This window comes from Aedes aegypti, chromosome 3 (genome assembly GCF_002204515.2).
Source record: "Aedes aegypti strain LVP_AGWG chromosome 3, AaegL5.0 Primary Assembly, whole genome shotgun sequence".
NCBI lineage: Eukaryota > Metazoa > Arthropoda > Insecta > Diptera > Culicidae > Aedes > Aedes aegypti.
Window position 1 is genome coordinate 330,385,234 of NC_035109.1, and position 17,965 is coordinate 330,403,198.

The window sequence follows — 17,965 nt, forward strand, 5'->3', positions numbered from 1 at the left end:
TAAAACTCACAAATTTAGCGTTACGTAATATTTGAATGAACCCTTAAATGATCTCGCAGCAGATCAAAACAAAATCATTGCTCTTGTGAAGTTGAGTGTTCGGAATCCGAGACCGAACGGTATACTTTGTGAAAAATTTCCTCCCAGAGTAAATATAAGATTAATATAACAAATACCTTCGATTGCTTTCGCTTTCGATTATATCTAGATATTTGCCGATTATGATTTAAAAACATGCAAACTTCAAACGTTCTTTGACTTCTTGTATACATATTTTGCTTTTCAATTAGTTGAATAACAAATAACTTCGATTGCTTTTGCTATCGTCCATTTTAATAAATCAGATTCTGAGTAGGAATTTTCCAAGATGTGTGAACCGTTCAAAAATTATTTTTACATCGCAGTTGTAGCGTTTCAATGAAGCGCCGCTTCCCGAAAGAAATGTCATTTCGTTTCATTTTCACCTCGTTCCGCTTGGATCGTCTGTCAAAGCCAGCGCCATCATCGTCCGTGCGGTTTTTGGTGAAAAGCGAAAGTTTGCAGACGCGTCCTTAGCGGTAAAGAAAATTTCAATTAAAGGTAGGTAATTCGTTTCATTTGTACCTAATTATAAGAGAAGATTATAGCTCCTGTAGTCATCTTCAGTTTGATGCTAAAATTTAATCGAAGAGGTTTGATTAGAAGAGATTATTCCCAGTGAAAAAGTTGGCTGTAGCTGTAAGTGCTCATGGCGTTTTCTTCCCCACTGCTTATTATTCCTCGTAGAAAGATGTAGAAAATTGATTCCCGTTGTAAAATTTGATGATTTTATTTTTTAGTGAACAATGGGTGATTCCGATGATGAGTACGACCGGAAGCGACGTGACAAGTTCCGCGGGGAACGCAGTGCCGGAGAAAGTTACGCTCGGGGTGCCGACAGGGCGGATCGCTCTCGGGGAAGGGACGAATGGGCCGAACGGTGAGTTGGTTGGCGTAAGCTTGCAAAATAGTTTCAAACGGATGTTCCAAAAACTTTGCAGTGGTAGACCTCGACAGGATTATCGTGACTATCGGCCACCGCCACGGGATCGAGGCTATTCTCCCACTCGCGAGGGACCTCCCATGAAGCGGATGCGCGGCGATGGCTGGGGAGATGACGCGCGGCCACGATTTGGAGGTAGGTTGAGGGGGTTTTTGATTGTGGTTGTAAGCTATGTAAATTCAAACATTAATCTTTTAATCTTTGATACCCCTTAATGGGTATGAAAACATTGATTTTCGGTATATCAATACAAAATCATCCAATGCTAATTGGGAGTGATCTCTAATTGTGGTTTCTCTTTTTAGGACACGAACCCTACGGCATGTATGGCGGATACAATCATGACCATTTCGGCATGCATCCGGCGGGTCCGTACGGCCATCCCGGGGGCTTACATCCACGAGAACAGCAATCCGCAGGGGACATGCAAACTCAGCCCTGTATGATGACGTTGAAGCAGTTCCTGGCCACGCAAGATGATTCCATATCCGATTCGGAGGCAATCCAGAAGTACAACGACTACAAGCTGGAGTTCAAGCGGCAACAACTGAACGAGTTCTTTGTGGCCCACAAGGACGAGGAATGGTAAGATTCGGCAGCAAAATCGTTGAAAGTATTTTGGTTTGTGTGAGATCTGGGCTTTCAGAAGGACTGAGTAGCCCCGAGAACCCAACGGATGAACCCAGCTGGCAGAAACCACCGAACACCATCTCGATTCTGCTGCCTTGTTTGTGTCTAGCAAATTTAATAACAATTCTTCTCCTTGACAGCGCTAGGTCGAGCGCAGCTCTCGAGTCCAACTTGCGCCTCTTCTGCCATTTGTCTGTTGTAAGATGCTATCGGGTTTAGGAGAACTGTGCCCTTGACATCGTCCCCATGCCGCGTGATTTAAACTCGAGTAAAGTATTTCGCGCGTAGTCTTGGTTAGGGAACCCTAGGCCCCATATTGGACGTCCGGCGAGCAATGCCGGACGTTCCGAATTTTAGCGATTTTTTTTTTCACATTCGCGATTTCTCGAACACTTCGTCAACTCCGCGCGCTGTGATGAAATGCGAAGAAGAGAGAGGTATTTACATTTCTTAATAATGGTTTACAGCAAGCAATAACAGATTGAGAGAAATGTTTAAGTGTTGTTACACGTTGCAGCAATGCCAGCTGACCTAAGATCTATTTGTTACATAAAGCAGGAAATACAGTATTTTACAGATAAGATTTTTGATACTTATTGTTACTGTTTATCGATCATTTTTCAAAGATAGGTCGTACTGAAATCGTGTAGTTGTGAATTTAACTAATATTGCTTTCTTTTTCTTTTCTCGTTTGTAATTTTTCAATCGCATCGTCTAGGTTCAAGATGAAATACCATCCGGAAGAGTCGCTGAAGCGAAAGGAGGAACAATTCGGATTCTTGAAGGTTAGTATTCAAAGGCATTTTAACGATCAACGCTCCGTCATCGTAATCATCGTCATCATCGAAACTTCAAAAGCAGTTTTTCTGTTCAAAACTAAAAATGATTCGATGAAAATGTGTTCACTGTGTTTCGATTGGAGAACAGAAAACAGTGAACACATTTTCCAGTAAATTTTCTTCATTTTGAACGGCTTTTTAAAATTCCGAAATCAATGACGGATCCTGCCCCCTTAACAGGCTTAAGCATGATGAGTCTGCTATATTCTGCTAGCTTTAAATGTAAAGATGAATTGAAGCCACACCTCAAATCTTCAAGCGCATTAAACTGGAAAACCATTCAAGCTGAAACGATTGATCACTTATGACAAATCGACCAAATTTTAAGTTTGAAAGACTATCTCTAACCTTCTTCATCTTTGATTTATCTGCACCTGAAGTCGAGATATTTAGTTGGCTCAAATTATATCATTGTCGTGGAGATTGATAAAATCTTAGCTAAATTTTTGGGTTTCTCTAGAAATTATTGGTAGTTCGCTACAGAAATCATAGGAAAATACCTCCAAACTAAATTGACGATTACAGTATGGCCCATAAAAAAAATGCGAAAATCTTCATATCATGTTTAATGGTAATTTTTCCATAGAAAATGTGAATGAAACATAAATATTATTCATTACTTGTATTGTTTAATATATTTAGACTCAGTTTTTCGCTTTGGACATGATTTTTATCTGTTACTTTCACCTTACCAGAGAGGAATAGGAAGCATACCTTCAAATTTTATCATGCGGACGTCGAGTTCAAAATCTGTGTGATTAAAGCTTCTAAAACATCAACGATGGCGTGAGATTCTTCACTGGCCTTGTCTCCAGCATACGCCCATATAAAATGATAGAACTGGTTCATACCTGGATTATTGAAGACTTAAACATATTTTCGAAAAAAAACGGCTCATTTTGAAGAGCTTTGATTGAACCTTCATATAAGTGTGATAAGCGGCTTCGTTTTGCTCAAAACCTATGAGCTAATATTGATATAAGTTGTCTCTAACCGAAGGAACAAATTTCATCCTCAAAAATCTGTTATAAGCCTCCGTATTTATTTTTTACTAAACTTTAACAAAAAATAAAGGTATATCAAACCTATAAGACGCAAATGCCCTCAAAACTATGACCCTGGCAAAATATTTTATTGTGACCATGAAAAACACGTTCTCTAAGAACTACTCCATCCTCTGATACCAAACAAACTAAAATTTATAACAATAAAGTGTGATTTTTGAAGGTGGAAAGTTTATCACCAGAGTATACGACAATCAGACGCTGTTTCTAGCTTTGGGCGGACAAAACCTTTGAACTTCTTTGCTTTATTATATAATTTAGGACAGTAAGAAAAATATGACAAAAATTGTCCTAGATAGCGAAGTTATGTTAGAATATACTTTAATAGCCAGAAATTACATTCACTAGCAAGAACAATGAAAATAACGCTTGTGGATACTAGATTCACGTTCAAACAATTTTCGCATTTTTTTATGGGCCATACTGTATATTAAGCTGATCGGTAATCCAATACGCATGGTTTATAAATTAATGGTCCGAAGGCGGCCAAAACCTCAAAAATCAAAGTTGTTTTATTCGAACAGTAATATTTTTCCCGACTTCCTTAACACTTCTGTGGTTCAAATACAAAGTTTGAAGCAGATTCATTGAATTTTGAATCTTATACAGTTCCTTGAGTGGACCGTGGACATGATTTTTCAAGAAAATTAATGTTTGCGATCCATCTTTCACAAGATATTTATGAATTTAAAGCGAGCTCAAGCCGCAATGGTATCTTCAGAGAAGTTGTTTGTATATACATAAAATACACCTGAGTTGAATAAAAAATTTCATTAAATTCATACAAAGTGAATTAAAGGTAAAATTGTTCAAAAAACATTTTTTTTTATGAAAGTACATTAGTAGCCCGCGAATGCCCGCGATGAGAATAAGTTCATTCGAAAGCTAAAAACAAGAGCTTTCAAGTAGGGTACACATTATTTTGCGCAAACTTGCGATAGACCACTTTCAACGCGTTTGAAGGTGTACGGAGTGCAATTCTAATTAAATAATAATAATCATGTGATACGCTAGGTCCTATAACACTTCCCCGAATACCATCATCCCCAAAAACCTATACCCCGAAAACCATTACCCCGAATGGTAAATTACCCCGAAAACCAGTTCCCCGAATGCGACACATCCCCGATGATGCACTTCAAGAAATTCTTCAACGAGCTCGCGAATTTGAGCCTAAAATTCCATCTTTACATAGAACGAGTACGATAAGCGAGGTTTTCCTGGCAGTGTTAAAATAATTGTCAGCGTAATAACTACTAACATTTCTATCAGTAATTTTTTATTCTTTCAATCATCGGCTGTTCTTTCGAGGTAGTATAATGCCAGTGTGAACGTTTTAACCAATGATTTTCCCTTCTTTTAATTATAGGCTGTTCTTTCGAGTTGTACTGTTTGAGTTAAAGTTTGAGCGATAGCTGCCAAAAAAATCGACTGACACAATTGTCTTGAGCGACATGCAAAATTGACTGTGACTTCAGACGGGCGACCTTGAAAATAAGCTCCTGCGTTACTTGTCTGTATTACATCTTGTAGGTATTACAACTTCCAACAAGAGTTTTGTCCTTCTTTTAATTATCGGCTATTCTTTCAAAAGTTGCCGTTGTAAAGTGATTATCGGCATCATAATTATTAACGTTTTCATTAATGATTTGATTATTTTATCATCGGCTGTTCTAGCGATGCATTTTTTAAATAGTTGTCAGTATAATAGTCTGGTGCCATTCCAGAATATGTTGAACATCAATTATACATTACCATCTAATAATATAACGCTTTTGAAAGAAGGCGGTAGAGGTCTCTAACATTAATATGGGAAAACGAAATCAGTATCAGCATTATTAGCAGTTCGAAAAATGTAGCAATGAATCAGTGAACACTGCCATCCTCACAAAATTAAGTTCACGCCTGTGAATGAGATTTTGGTTCTCACTTGACCCTTAAAGAATAGCTGTTGATTAAAAGAATAATAAATCTTTGCTAAAAAGAACACGAATTCAAATAAAAATCAAGTAGTAGATTGTATTCCATTATTGGCTTCCAGGCTAGTACCGTTAGGGACGATTCAAATATGACGTCCATAGTTTTTCAGGATTCTAGACCCCCTCCCCCCTCTGTCACGCTTTTTCCAATACCTAATACATGCACTGTCACACTTTCGTAGACCCCTCCCCCACCCCTAAATGATGGACGTCATTATTGGATGACCCCTTATTAAATATCATTGACTAAAGTATATTTTGAAGTGTTCCCTACTTCGTCATATAGAGGAGGAGTTTTCTACTTCCGAATCTTTAGATTCTTTTTGTCATATACATTAGCGACAATTTGATAGACAATGACCTCCAACGAACAACAGAAGACGTGCTTAACCTGTACTAATTATTTAAAAAAATGTATGATATTGATTTGTCGCATCTTCATTTTGAATTTTTTGGGGCAAGAAAATTCGGGGTTATGGTCCATTCGGGGAAATGGCATTCGGGGTAACGGACTATTCGGGGTAATGGATTTCGGGGTACTTGATCATTCGGGGTATTGACTTTCGGGGTGATGGTTTTCGAGGTAATGGTATTCGGGGAAGTGTTATAGGATCGATACGCTAGTACGTGCATTGCAATCGCAGTAGCCATGAATTGCATCCCGAAAAGGAACGCAAAACTTGATCCTATCTTCTTCGTCATCTTCTTTCTGGCGTTACGTCTCAACTGGGACAAAGCCTGCTTCTAAGCAGACAGATGTTCTTATGAGCACTTCCGCAGTTATTCACTGAGGACTTTCTTTGCCGATTGACCATTTTTGCATGTGTAGGGGCAATGGGGGCAATATGAACATACGGGGCAATATGAGCCACCCCGGTTTTGACCTCAAAAACAGTGTTTTAATGTCTAGTGTCATTATGATCTGCTAAAGGATGCCTCAAATAGCCACCACAATAAAAACCGTAAGAATATTCATTTGAACACTCAAGATATTTACAAAAATGTACAAATTTGTTCTTCGTCATGAAATGCTTATAATTTTGGCAGTTTTTAATTAAGCCTATAAGACAATTATATTTATAATTCTGGTAAATTTTACCAATCCATTGAAACTTCTAATCATAATGAACAGTTCGTGAGCGAAATTAGATTTGTTCTTGAACAAAATTATTGTAAAACAATATATTATTTTCAAGATGAAGGGGCGGGGCAAAATGAACCACCTGAATTTAAGCAAAACAAACGATGTTTGGGACATAAAAATGCATTGCCTAAATATACCAGAATATTTTTTTACTGCACAGTCATCTTTATGCACCATTACAAGTGGAACACTTTGCTAGAAAATACGTTGAACCAAGTATCGCAATTTAGAACTAGTATAACATGGTCTGTTTATTATGTATTATGTATCGTTAAAAAATAAGCCGCCAGAATCAATAATTTCAAGCAAAGCTAATACAATTTCCTTTCCAATAATGTACTCTTCACAACTAACTCTTCTCTAAACTGTTTCAAATAAAAATCATTCGATTGAATGAGGTTACTCATACTGCCCCGTAAGGTGGCTCATAATGCCCCATATGGTTGGTGACCACGTAGAAAAACATGGTTTTCCAAAAAGTTCCTGACATAATTTGCAAGTTGATGTTAACATTAATTATCGACGTAACATGGAAGATAACATTTTATAGTACCTTGGTACAAGTTACTTGCATTTAAACCATATTTATTGCTGTTTTTCTATGCGTTCCATGACGTTTTCCTTAGGCGGCCCATATTGCCCCGATCACCCCTATATCGTGTGGCAGGTACGATGATACTCTATCACTGGCAAGTCGAGAAAATTCACTTTACCAAAAGACCCTCGACTGGTGGGATTCGACCCCACCAGTCGAGGGTTGGTCTAGCTGAATAGCTGCGCGTTTACCGCTAGGACTCTCTGGGCCCCTATGTACATATACAATATTTTGGTGTTAAACCTTAATTAAATATTGTCAACACCTTCATTTGATATTATTAGGATATTGAAGTATTTTGAATTCAAATTTGAATTGTCATTAAATAATATAACACAAATTATCTCGGCTTATCAAGATGGTTGAACGAAACTATTTGCTTCGGCATGCAGCCTACAGATAAAATGAAACAAATTGGAAAAAATCATTCCCTGCGTGGACTTGCTTTTGCTGTTAAAATAAGTATGATAACAGATTGAAGCTATAGACATGATAATCATAATGAAACTGATTAATTGGATGATACTTGCATTAAGGCAGGGTTTGATCTGAAATATTTATGGATAAATGTGCGTTCAATTTTCACATTTTTTTTTCAGACATCACATGAATTTCAACATATATTTTTGAGTGATTTTTTCAATCACGAGTTCATCATAGTGATTTATTTTACAAATTTGATAAAATGGCGTATTAAATAAAGAAGGTTGACATTTAGACAAGATGAACATATTTACTTATGATGGTTTTGTGTAGAGCTTCCATATCTTTGGAAGAATAGTTTAAATTTTTTGTCAAAAAAAATTTTCAAAAATAAACTTTAGTCTAGTTGTTTTTACTATTGGAGTTGTGCATGGAAAAATTACTCGAAACCAAAATTCAAGTAATGCCTGACATGCTGTAAAAATTTCATTTCAATCCGTCAATAAATAACTGAGAACTAGCCGGCCCAAGTTGACCCTTTTTGTATGAAAGATTGAAAAAGTTGAAAATGTATTGTCCAAACCTGAATATTCTAATTATAAGTCCAAAACAAGAAAACATTGATAATAAAAGTCCGTCATGGTTCAATATAGCATAAAATATGTCAAATATATGATTCCAGCTATTTTAATGAAAGTTTGAGGTTTTGGCCGACATTTGTTCTAAATCGAACCACTGTGCGGTGGTCCGCGGAGCACTAGGAAACCGTGACGACTTCTCAGGGCGGTAATTGTGTCATTTTTCATGATTGTTAAACAAATGCAAGAAATCTCTATCGTTTTTTTGCATAGAGAATTAGAAGCGGGGTTCAGATTTTGTATATTGCAAATATTAAAAAAATGGACTTGTTCAATTTTTATGTATACAATTACTGATCAATATCTGCAATGTTTTTCTACCAGTAAGACGTTAAAATCCCAAGTTTAACTCACTGATTTTACATGCTTTTTTTTCAAGTGTGACAACAAACCTAATCTCGTTCCTAGAAGTATCCATAGGAAATTTGTGACATAATTTTGGCTTAATCTTCTTCTTCTTGGCAATACGTCCCCACTGGGACAGTGCCTGCTTCTCGAACCCAGACACCTTCAGCATGGCTTTACTTAGTAGTCGCGGACTCTAACCACTCGGCTAAGGAAGGCTCCAACCTAGGCTTAATCATTGGCAGGATTTCTCTGTTTCTTAATAATCAAACTAATCTTTTCGAACTTGTTTCGAACTAGTTAGCATAAATTGAGTGAGATTTCTGACGTATATTTGCCCTAGTGATACTATATAGATTTCTGCAAAGATTCTCGATCTGACAAGACTTTTGAAGAATTCATGGCGAAATTTTAACGAACGCCTGTAACAACCTCCAGTTGGCTTTTTTAAAGTTTTTTGCAAGTTTATGACATTATTCCAAGTAGCTTGCATGTAAGACACCTAACCTTTGTTTGGGAAATTCTTGGCAAAAATTTCGAAAATTATGATGGAAAGCTTGAAGGAATTTTTCAAATCTAGTGAAAATCGTTTGGATTTCGAACTGAACTTCGTTGTACTGTTGTGAATCTTTTCAACAAGCCAGCAAAATTTTTTGTTGGGAGCATCTAATTTACCTGATTTTCTGTTGATTTTGACAAGATCCTACTCAGAAGTTTATTATTGAACTCTTAGAAAGATATCTAGTAAACTCTTGGCAAAATTTTTATTTAATTTAGAGGACTGATGATTTTAGCAGTAGCATTGAATTATCTGTTTGTACACACGTATGATAATTTGTAGAGTTCTCTGTATTTATCCTAAGTAGGTGATCACTTAATCTCACTTTTCTATTCGTCAGATTTTGCAAGGACTTAGTCAGTTGATGTGTCAATCTTGTGTGAGCGTCAGGGGTTAGTCCCAAATCGCTTCCGTTACTAATCCCAAATTAGTAACGGAAGGGAAGGGGGAAACTTTCATTCATCATTCTAAAAACTTACTACTTACGAATTTATGCGAATTGCTTAGTTGCTGTTTTCAATAAATTATGGACGTTGGCACACCCAAAGCCATCCAAGAGTATCAGCTGGTTTATAATGAGATCTTTGGAAGGATTCCATAAACTTTTATTTCGAGACCATCCATTTTAGCGATCCGCAGGAAGTTCGTAGAACTTCAAAGGGGATCGCAGCTGCAAAAATGTTGAGAACCACTGCCCTAAACTAACACAATTGCTAAATTTTACAAGGTATTCGATTAAAGCCATCGGCTGCAATCCACATGAAAATCTTAAGACATTTTGGCAATTTTGACAGTTTTCTCCCAGAATTAATGTATCCTACCGAGGACAATTGCTCCATTTTGACTAGTAGGGGAATTCGGGCATAATGGACACATCAAGCAAATTCTTGTTTTAAGACCATACAACGACATTTTTTTTCAAATTACTCCCGGCTTGTTTTAAAGTTTGATATTAGTACGACGTGCTACATTCATTCATGGTAATAAAAATCATATCATATGCCAGAAAAGTGAGATAGAAAATTAGGTTCAAAACAAGGCTAGTAAAAAGGCAAAATGAACACTTGTATGAAATTTAATGATTCCAAAATATTTAATGTCTGTCAGTCGTTCCGATGTGTAAAAGGGCACTCCCTCATCATAAGAGCTGAAAAGAACCTTTCTGGGTTCGTTATTTTGCTCAAAACTTATGAACTTTTGATGAAGTATGCATATTCTCAGAGATTGAGGGGATGTCCATTTCGCCCCGGGTGTTCATTATGCCCCGGGTGTTCATTATGCCCCTAATCCCCCTACCTTGTTAGACTGGCATTACTTCCTATCCATAGCAATTTATCTCAGCAAAATCGCGATCGCTTGTCAATTTTCGAACACAAATAACAGTAGAAAGAGAGAAGTAGCACGGCTTGAGAACATTCATAATATTGATAACAGTTTTTCATAACTCAACATTTCAACTGAGAAGGCGTATTTTACTGTCAATATCAGACGATTTGGTCGACATGATGAGACAACAAAATTGTCGAAAATGTACAAGTTCCTCCACAATTGTTCTATTTTAGTTCCTGTTTAATGAAATAAAAAATGTCAGAACCCTCTTGATTCTGCAAGTTTTCTAGTGATTCTCACGGAAATTTCTCTTGCGATTTCTCAAGAATTGATTACCCAAGTAACTACTAGCCCGTTAATACGTATTTTTGGGTTTATGAGGCTATGATACGGCTTATAAAGGACATATCACTTTATCAGCATGCAGAGTGAATCAAACCGACATTTGGGTATTTGGATAGCGAAATTCTTCGGAATATCCCAAGTTTATATTTTTTGTAATTTTCTCATTGATTGCTTCAAAAATTTATCCCAAAAAATTTTCTAGAGATTTCATTCTTCTACCATATTTTCAATATCAACAGAAATTCTTAAAAAAAAAAACAAGAATTCCTCCAGGAGTTCTCAGTAGTATTTTTTGTTTCCTATTTTCTCCGGATTCGTTTCGGAATTGCTCCAAAAATGTCTCTAGAGTTCTTTCGAGAAATCATCCAGAAACCTTTTTTAACTTAAGTAATTACTTCCCAGGGAAGTTCCTCAAAAATATCTCAATAAATTCGTTCAGGACTTTCTCATGCTGTACCCCCAGGTATTCCATACAGAACTACCTAGAAATTTTCAAAATTTCATCCACGGTATGCTTTTGCTGTAGGCTATTCTAAATTTTCCCGAGTAAACTTTCCATGGATTTGGCAAACAGTTCATTTACTCACGGTTTCCACCAGAAATAGCTATAATAATAATTCTAATAATATCTCAAATTATTCCTTTACACATCTATTTTTAAATTCTTCCCAAAGTACTTCTTTTCTTGGGTTCCTTCAGGGTATTGTTTGGTGTTTTTTTCTCCAATAATCATTTCAGCAATTTACAATCTATCAAGATGATCCAACAGTTTTCCAAGGATTAATAATTATCTTCAGAGAGTATTTAAGGATTTTCTTAATAATACTTCGCGGATCAATTCATTTTTTTTTTTCAATAAGGTCGATTATTACCCCCCTTTACGACTACTTGAAGGCCCATGGGACAAAAAGACAAAAAAATATTTGTATTGGGTCTTATTGTAGGAGAAATTCCGTGACAATTTCCTGAAGGGATTTTTTTTGTAATTTAATGAAGGAACCTTGAAAGGAAGCTTAGAAGGAATCTCTGGGATAATTCCTGGAGGTTCTTTGTGTAATCTTTGAGAAATACTGAACGAAGATTGAGGAAATTAATGTAAGAATCTCCCTAAGAAAACCTGAACGAATATTACGAGAGAATTTCTATGGAAATCTGAAACCGATGTCTCGTCTAGTATGAGACCTATGTTGTGTTTCATTTATGGACACCGAACTATGATAGCAGTGGACAACTACTGCCTTTCACTAATTTAACTTTTTTACGCGTCATCGAAAGGCAGAACTCCTGCTCGGTGGGGAACGATATTTTCACTAGATGAATTCCTGAACAAATCATGAAGTGACATCTGATTCATTTTGGCAAATTGATTTACCATTGATCAAATTCCTGTAAAAAACATAGATTATTACCTGGCAAAACGCACATCTATTTCTTAGAAGTGCTTGCTGAGAAAAGTTTGGTTGGATTCTCTGATGACTCATTAAAAAATTATTATAAAATTACTCTTGAAGGACCAATTCCCTGACGTTCAAACGCTACTAGGACAAATCAAAACTTTTCTTCAATAGAGTTTCAAAGCTCTGTCCCAATTTTAGTACCAAAAGCTTAAGTTCAGGGTAGAGCGCATCTTGCTTAATTTATGATCTCACCCTAAAAGCCATTGCAAACCAAGTGTGTAGCTTTTTGTTTCTGAACGATGGAATGGATTTACACATTATTCAGCAATGCGGAAATGAAAAGATGATCCTCTTCTACCTCCCAGTGGTGATAGTTAGATAGACTAAAATAAAGTCAATCAATTTTCCTAAAACATCGAGCTACACACTCCGTTACCAATGGCTTTAAGGAAGAGGTTACAAGTTATGCAAGACATGTTTACGCATTGTTTTTCGTTGGTTTAAGTCCAAAAAAGTTTTTGGAGATTTCACTACACCCCTTAAACTCAAATTTTTGGTGTTATTTTGTTTTCCGTGTTCCTTCCGAAATGTTAAGTGGGAATGACCCCAGTGTTAAAAAGTGGATCCCATGCGGCGTTTTTCCCAACTAATGAACGTTAAACATGATCAAAAGTGTCAAGGTTCAAAGTTACACCCATTTTTTCAATTAAATGTTGAGTATGATATAGGAGTTTACACATTATCAACAGTCTAAGCCGATGTCGCTATTTTTTTTTGTAATTTGATCAGTCAGACGCATACAAATTACGTGTGACTATTGTCGGCAGCCTCGTTTTCTTCGGTAGCCATTCCATAAGAAGTGCAAGCAACTCTCTTGGGCATTTTCAAATCAGCCGCAATTTGATGCGTATTTATTTCAATTATTGATTTCTCTGGCGAAATTGTTTATTCAGTCTCGAAAATCTCATCAGGGGAAGCTGACAGAGCAAGGAATCATCTGAATATTTTCACTGGTATGTTTGATAGAAAAATATTGTGAATTTCGCGTTTGAAATTTGACTGCCGATAAGAGTCAGATGGTGCCGAAGCCGTAAATTACCCTAGTCGTTATTTGAGCGGGAAAATTTGGGGGAGGAAAAAAGATCTGGGAGTTACCTTTGGTCGGTGATGCGATCCATGGATAACAAGGTAAAATACAACAGTTGTAGTTCAAAACTAATTTTGAATTTTTATCGGTGCGGTGAAAATAGGAAGCTAGATTGGTAGAATATTAAAAAAGTTCGTCTACATTCATGATGTCGAACCATTCAAAGGTTATTTTGAGTTATGATGAAAAAAGAGTGGTACATGTACATTAAAACAATATAAAACATGAATAATGGTTAATTTGGACACTTGTAGTGACGAACCACTCATAGTCTATCTAAAATTTACACAAGCGTAACGTTACCAGGATAAAAATGTGATATCATAAGCATGGAACGAGCTCACCTGTTAGCAATCAATCCTCGATTGAACACGAATATCTTTTCGCTCTCGCACCACGCGAACCGAACAAGATTGGTCTTTATTCCGTCGCTCACCCTACAGGAGCAGGCAACAGAATCGAAATACCACACTCTACTCCCTATTGTTCTTCATTTGCAATAGATAACTAACTGTTCCATCTTAGTAAAATTACTACTTTTATGGAACATTTAACACAACCATTAATCTCTAAATATATCTTTAGTGAGTTCCACATTAGGTACCGATAACCTACTCAAACGAACAAAAACTAATTATCTGTACAATGTTCCTCCCTTTTCCACTTGCAGCGCCGTTGTGACGTGTTCGTTGAACTGCTGGATCACGGGGACATCTCCAAGGTCTCGGTGGACACCTCCAACACGGATCCGTTGCTTCGCCTGTTGGACACCGTGGTGATCAAGCTGGAGGGCGGCACCGATGAGGATCTTAAAGTCCTGGACGAAAAGCCGGTCGAAATCGTGAAAATCTTGCCGGAGAAGCCCAAGGTGGAGGTGAAGAAGGAACCCACTCTGGAGGACACCATCAAGAAGGAGAAGATCAGCATCAAGGAGGAGAAGGTGGAAGAGGCTGACAAGCCCAAGGAGGAAAAGGATGACGATAAAGAAAAACCCGCGGCAGAAGGTGAGGAGCCAGAGGGTGAAAAGAATGACGCCGAGAAGGAAGTGACTGCGGAACGGGAAGATATGGACGCGGAACCGGCGGCTAAGGAACCCGAGCCGGAGGAGGAACCTTCGAGGAAAAAGGATCGCAGAAAACGAAGTCGATCGGACTCCGGAAGCAGTTCGTCTTCTTCATCGTCTTCCAGCTCGAGCGATTCCGAAGATGAGAAAGAGAAGGAAAAGGAAGACAAAGAGGAAGAGGAGGAAAAGAAGGAGACCGAAGAAGAGGCGGCTCCCAAGAGTCCCAAACCAGTCGAAGAAGGAGAAAAAGAACCTCAAGAGGAGGTGGAGAATAACGGACATAAAAGTGGTGATGAAGAGGAAGCAACCAAGAAAGACCAAGCTGAACCAGAGAAAATGGATACCGATGAAGCTGTCGTTGAAAACAACAAAGAAAGCGAGGAAGCTGAGAAGGAAAAGGATACAAGTAAAGATGAAGAGGAAGCTAATAAAGAGAGCAATGAGGATAAGCAAGAGTCGGAAAAGACGGAAACGATCGATCTGGTCAAGGATACCACTGTTGGAAATAGCCCTCGAGCGTTGCATCGCACCAGTTCAATCTTTTTGCGCAACTTGGCTCCATCAATCACAAAGGCGGAAGTTGAAGCCATGTGCAAACGTTACAATGGTTTCCTACGAGTTGCAATTGCGGATCCCCTACTGGAGAGAAGGTGGTTCCGCCGCGGATGGGTTACCTTCCGGCGCGACGTGAACATCAAAGAGATTTGTTGGAATCTCAACAATATTCGCCTGAGGGATTGTGAATTGGGGGCTATTGTGAACAAGGATCTTAGTAGAAGGGTACGTCCTGTCAATGGATTGACCTGCCACAAGACGATTGTGCGTAGCGACATCAAGCTATGCGCTAAGATTGCTCACAACTTGGACGATAAGGTTGGATTGTGGAAGGAACAAGAGGATAACGGAGAGAAGAATGGAGAATCGTTCGGTTTGCAATCGAAGAATCCTGTTCTACAAAACATCACTGACTATCTGATCGAGGAAGCTTCGGCTGAGGAGGATGAGTTGCTGGGACTCTCGACGGAAGCCGCCAAGAAGTCTAACGACGGTGAACTGGTCGAACGTGACACGCAGCTTATTGAGGTTCTGGACAAACTGATTCTTTATCTACGCGTGGTCCATTCAATTGACTTTTACAATCATTGCGAGTATCCCTATGAAGACGAGATGCCCAACCGTTGCGGTATTATCCATGCCAGAGGTCCTCCCCCTCAGAACAAAGTTACTTCCAACGAAATCCAGGAGTACATTCGGACATTCGAGGGCAAGATGGGGTCGTTTTTGGCACGAGCTGTCGATCTCGAGGAGGAAGAGATGAAGAAACTCGGCGCCAAGGACGCCGAAGCCGAAGTGGAAAAGTTCATCCAGGCAAACACGCAAGAACTGGCCAAGGATAAGTGGCTCTGTCCGCTGTCAGGAAAGAAATTCAAGGGGCCGGACTTTGTGCGCAAGCACATTTTTAACAAGCACAATGAAAAGGTCGACGAAGTTCGCAAAGAGGTAGAATATTTCAACAATTATCTGAAGGACACCAAGCGGCCGCAATTACCCGAACATCCGGGTAACACCAAGAAGGCACCTTCCGATGCAGCTCCACCAACTGCTGGGTAAGCTTATTTTAAAATTGATTTGTGGTAAACGTGGATGATAATATTTCCTTTTCATAGGTATCGCCCCCCGTACGGAATGGCCCATGCTTATGCTCCGATGTACGCTCCTTATGCCCAACCGATGATGGCCCCGGCAGGTCGTGCCAGGCCCGGCTTTGGACGTGGCGGAAGGTGAGTTCCGATGTTAGTCTTCCTACCTTTTAGTAGATGGTTGTTAAATAGTGTCTTTCTTATGTGTGTAAATGTACCGATCCTTTCTCAGTAGTTTTTAGTTTGCTCCTTGAATTTGACTGCACTGCATTACTTCAATATAAATTTCTGAATTGTACAATTTTCTCTTTCGTTGGGTGGTTTGTCACTATATCGTCGTAATGTTCCGATCTTAAACAGAAATCATTTTGTTTCACAGAATTCAAGACGCTCGACGGAACATACAGAATCGTTTGAGGTAAGTTGAGGGAATGAAGTCGGAAAAGTTAATAGTGCAGTTCGTCGCGATTCCAATTGGTACATTTACACACTGCCTGCCCCTTTTGGATTGTTAGAATAGTAGTTTCAAGGTGTCTCTCCGATGTGAATCCGATCCGTGAGTGTTTTGTTCCACAGCTTTTCTCTAGCCGCTTTATTTGTTTCTTGGAACTACTTCTCTAATAGTCCCGCCGTTGTCTCCATCGAATAGTCAGAGTATAGAAACCCACTCCGCCCGGAATTGATTATTTATTCGGTTGCCATTTTTCACAGAGAACCAATGGGAGAAATTCGACGGCCAATTATAGCGTACAGCGATTTGGACATGCCCAATTTTAGCGATTCTTTCCTGTAGTTGGAAAGATAGGATTAGGACCGTTTGCCCCCCGACGGAGCATAGTAATGACATCTTCAGTCAAATGACGAGTTTTATTTTTTTTTGTTTAACACGCAACGTTGTTATAGACCTAGGCAAAACGGATCGTCAATAAAAATTCCATCAACCATATCGTCGGTTTGGTTGTTCTTTACTAGAGAAAAGCTCGCAGAACAATGTTGTGTTTTATGTGTACTTATTACCTATCTCGGAAACACTATTACCTATTCACCGGTATTATCATTCATAACACACCGTCGTTACATTATGATTTGTAACTTTTCAGAATGGCACCAGATTACCGTCCAGTGATTCACTACCGGGATCTGGATGCGCCCCGTGAACCGGATGAGTTCATCTAAACCGTATAAAAAAATAAAACGATATGCAATTGACACAGTAACGCTCAGTTGTAGATAAGCCCAATCGATAGCATTCACAGTAATCAATTAGTAATTGTTCGCATACCCTATCACAAAATTGCATTTCATCCTAGATCCGATACCTAGTTGAATAGTGTGAAATAAAAGACAAAAAACGGCAATCATTAAGTTATGTTTTGCATCCGAAATACCTTGTTCTGTAAAATCCATAGCAAGAATTAGGGTAGAATTAGTATATTAGCCAAGCAGCTTCACAAAATTGATATTTACATCGATTTGTTTTGACTCCTTGATGATCCAGGGTGTCTACTCATTTACAGAATTGAAATTCCCTGAGATTTCCAGGTTTTTCCAGGTAAAAAAATCCAGGTTGTACACTCCAACCTCTTTTTACGACCGTTTTTTTACCGACGGTTCTTTTTCCGACCACTTTTTTACGACCGAAATTCAGATTAACGACCGTTTTTATAAATGATCATTATCTTGAAAAGTATTCAAAATAGAGGATCAAGATGTTCAGCAAAATTGTTCAGTAGTTCAAGGGCTAACATATGGTGGTCATTCAATTGCGGAATTCTGCCACTAGGTGGCGCTAGTGAGCATAGAACTT

General features: G+C 38.4%; 1 protein-coding gene across 8 annotated transcripts; it reads left to right on the forward strand.

Annotated features, from left to right (window-relative positions):
* Window positions 1–438: 438 nt before the first annotated feature.
* On the forward strand, window positions 439–17,516 carry LOC5577779 (serrate RNA effector molecule homolog). Of its 8 annotated transcripts, XM_021854637.1 has the most exons (10): window positions 521–579; window positions 819–958; window positions 1,020–1,156; window positions 1,327–1,606; window positions 1,792–2,088; window positions 2,370–2,436; window positions 14,126–16,125; window positions 16,186–16,299; window positions 16,538–16,576; window positions 16,870–17,516. In XM_021854637.1, the coding sequence occupies exons 5-10, from the start codon at window positions 2,072–2,074 to the stop codon at window positions 16,949–16,951; spliced, it is 2,319 nt and encodes a 772-aa protein (XP_021710329.1). In that variant the 5' UTR covers window positions 521–579; window positions 819–958; window positions 1,020–1,156; window positions 1,327–1,606; window positions 1,792–2,071; the 3' UTR covers window positions 16,952–17,516. The 8 variants fall into 8 exon arrangements, with proteins under 8 accessions (XP_021710324.1, XP_021710325.1, XP_021710326.1 ...); XM_021854632.1 differs by lacking the exon at window positions 1,792–2,088 and having other exon boundaries at window positions 439–579; XM_021854633.1 differs by lacking the exon at window positions 1,792–2,088 and having other exon boundaries at window positions 439–579; window positions 17,259–17,516.
* The last annotated feature ends 449 nt before the right edge of the window (window positions 17,517–17,965 follow it).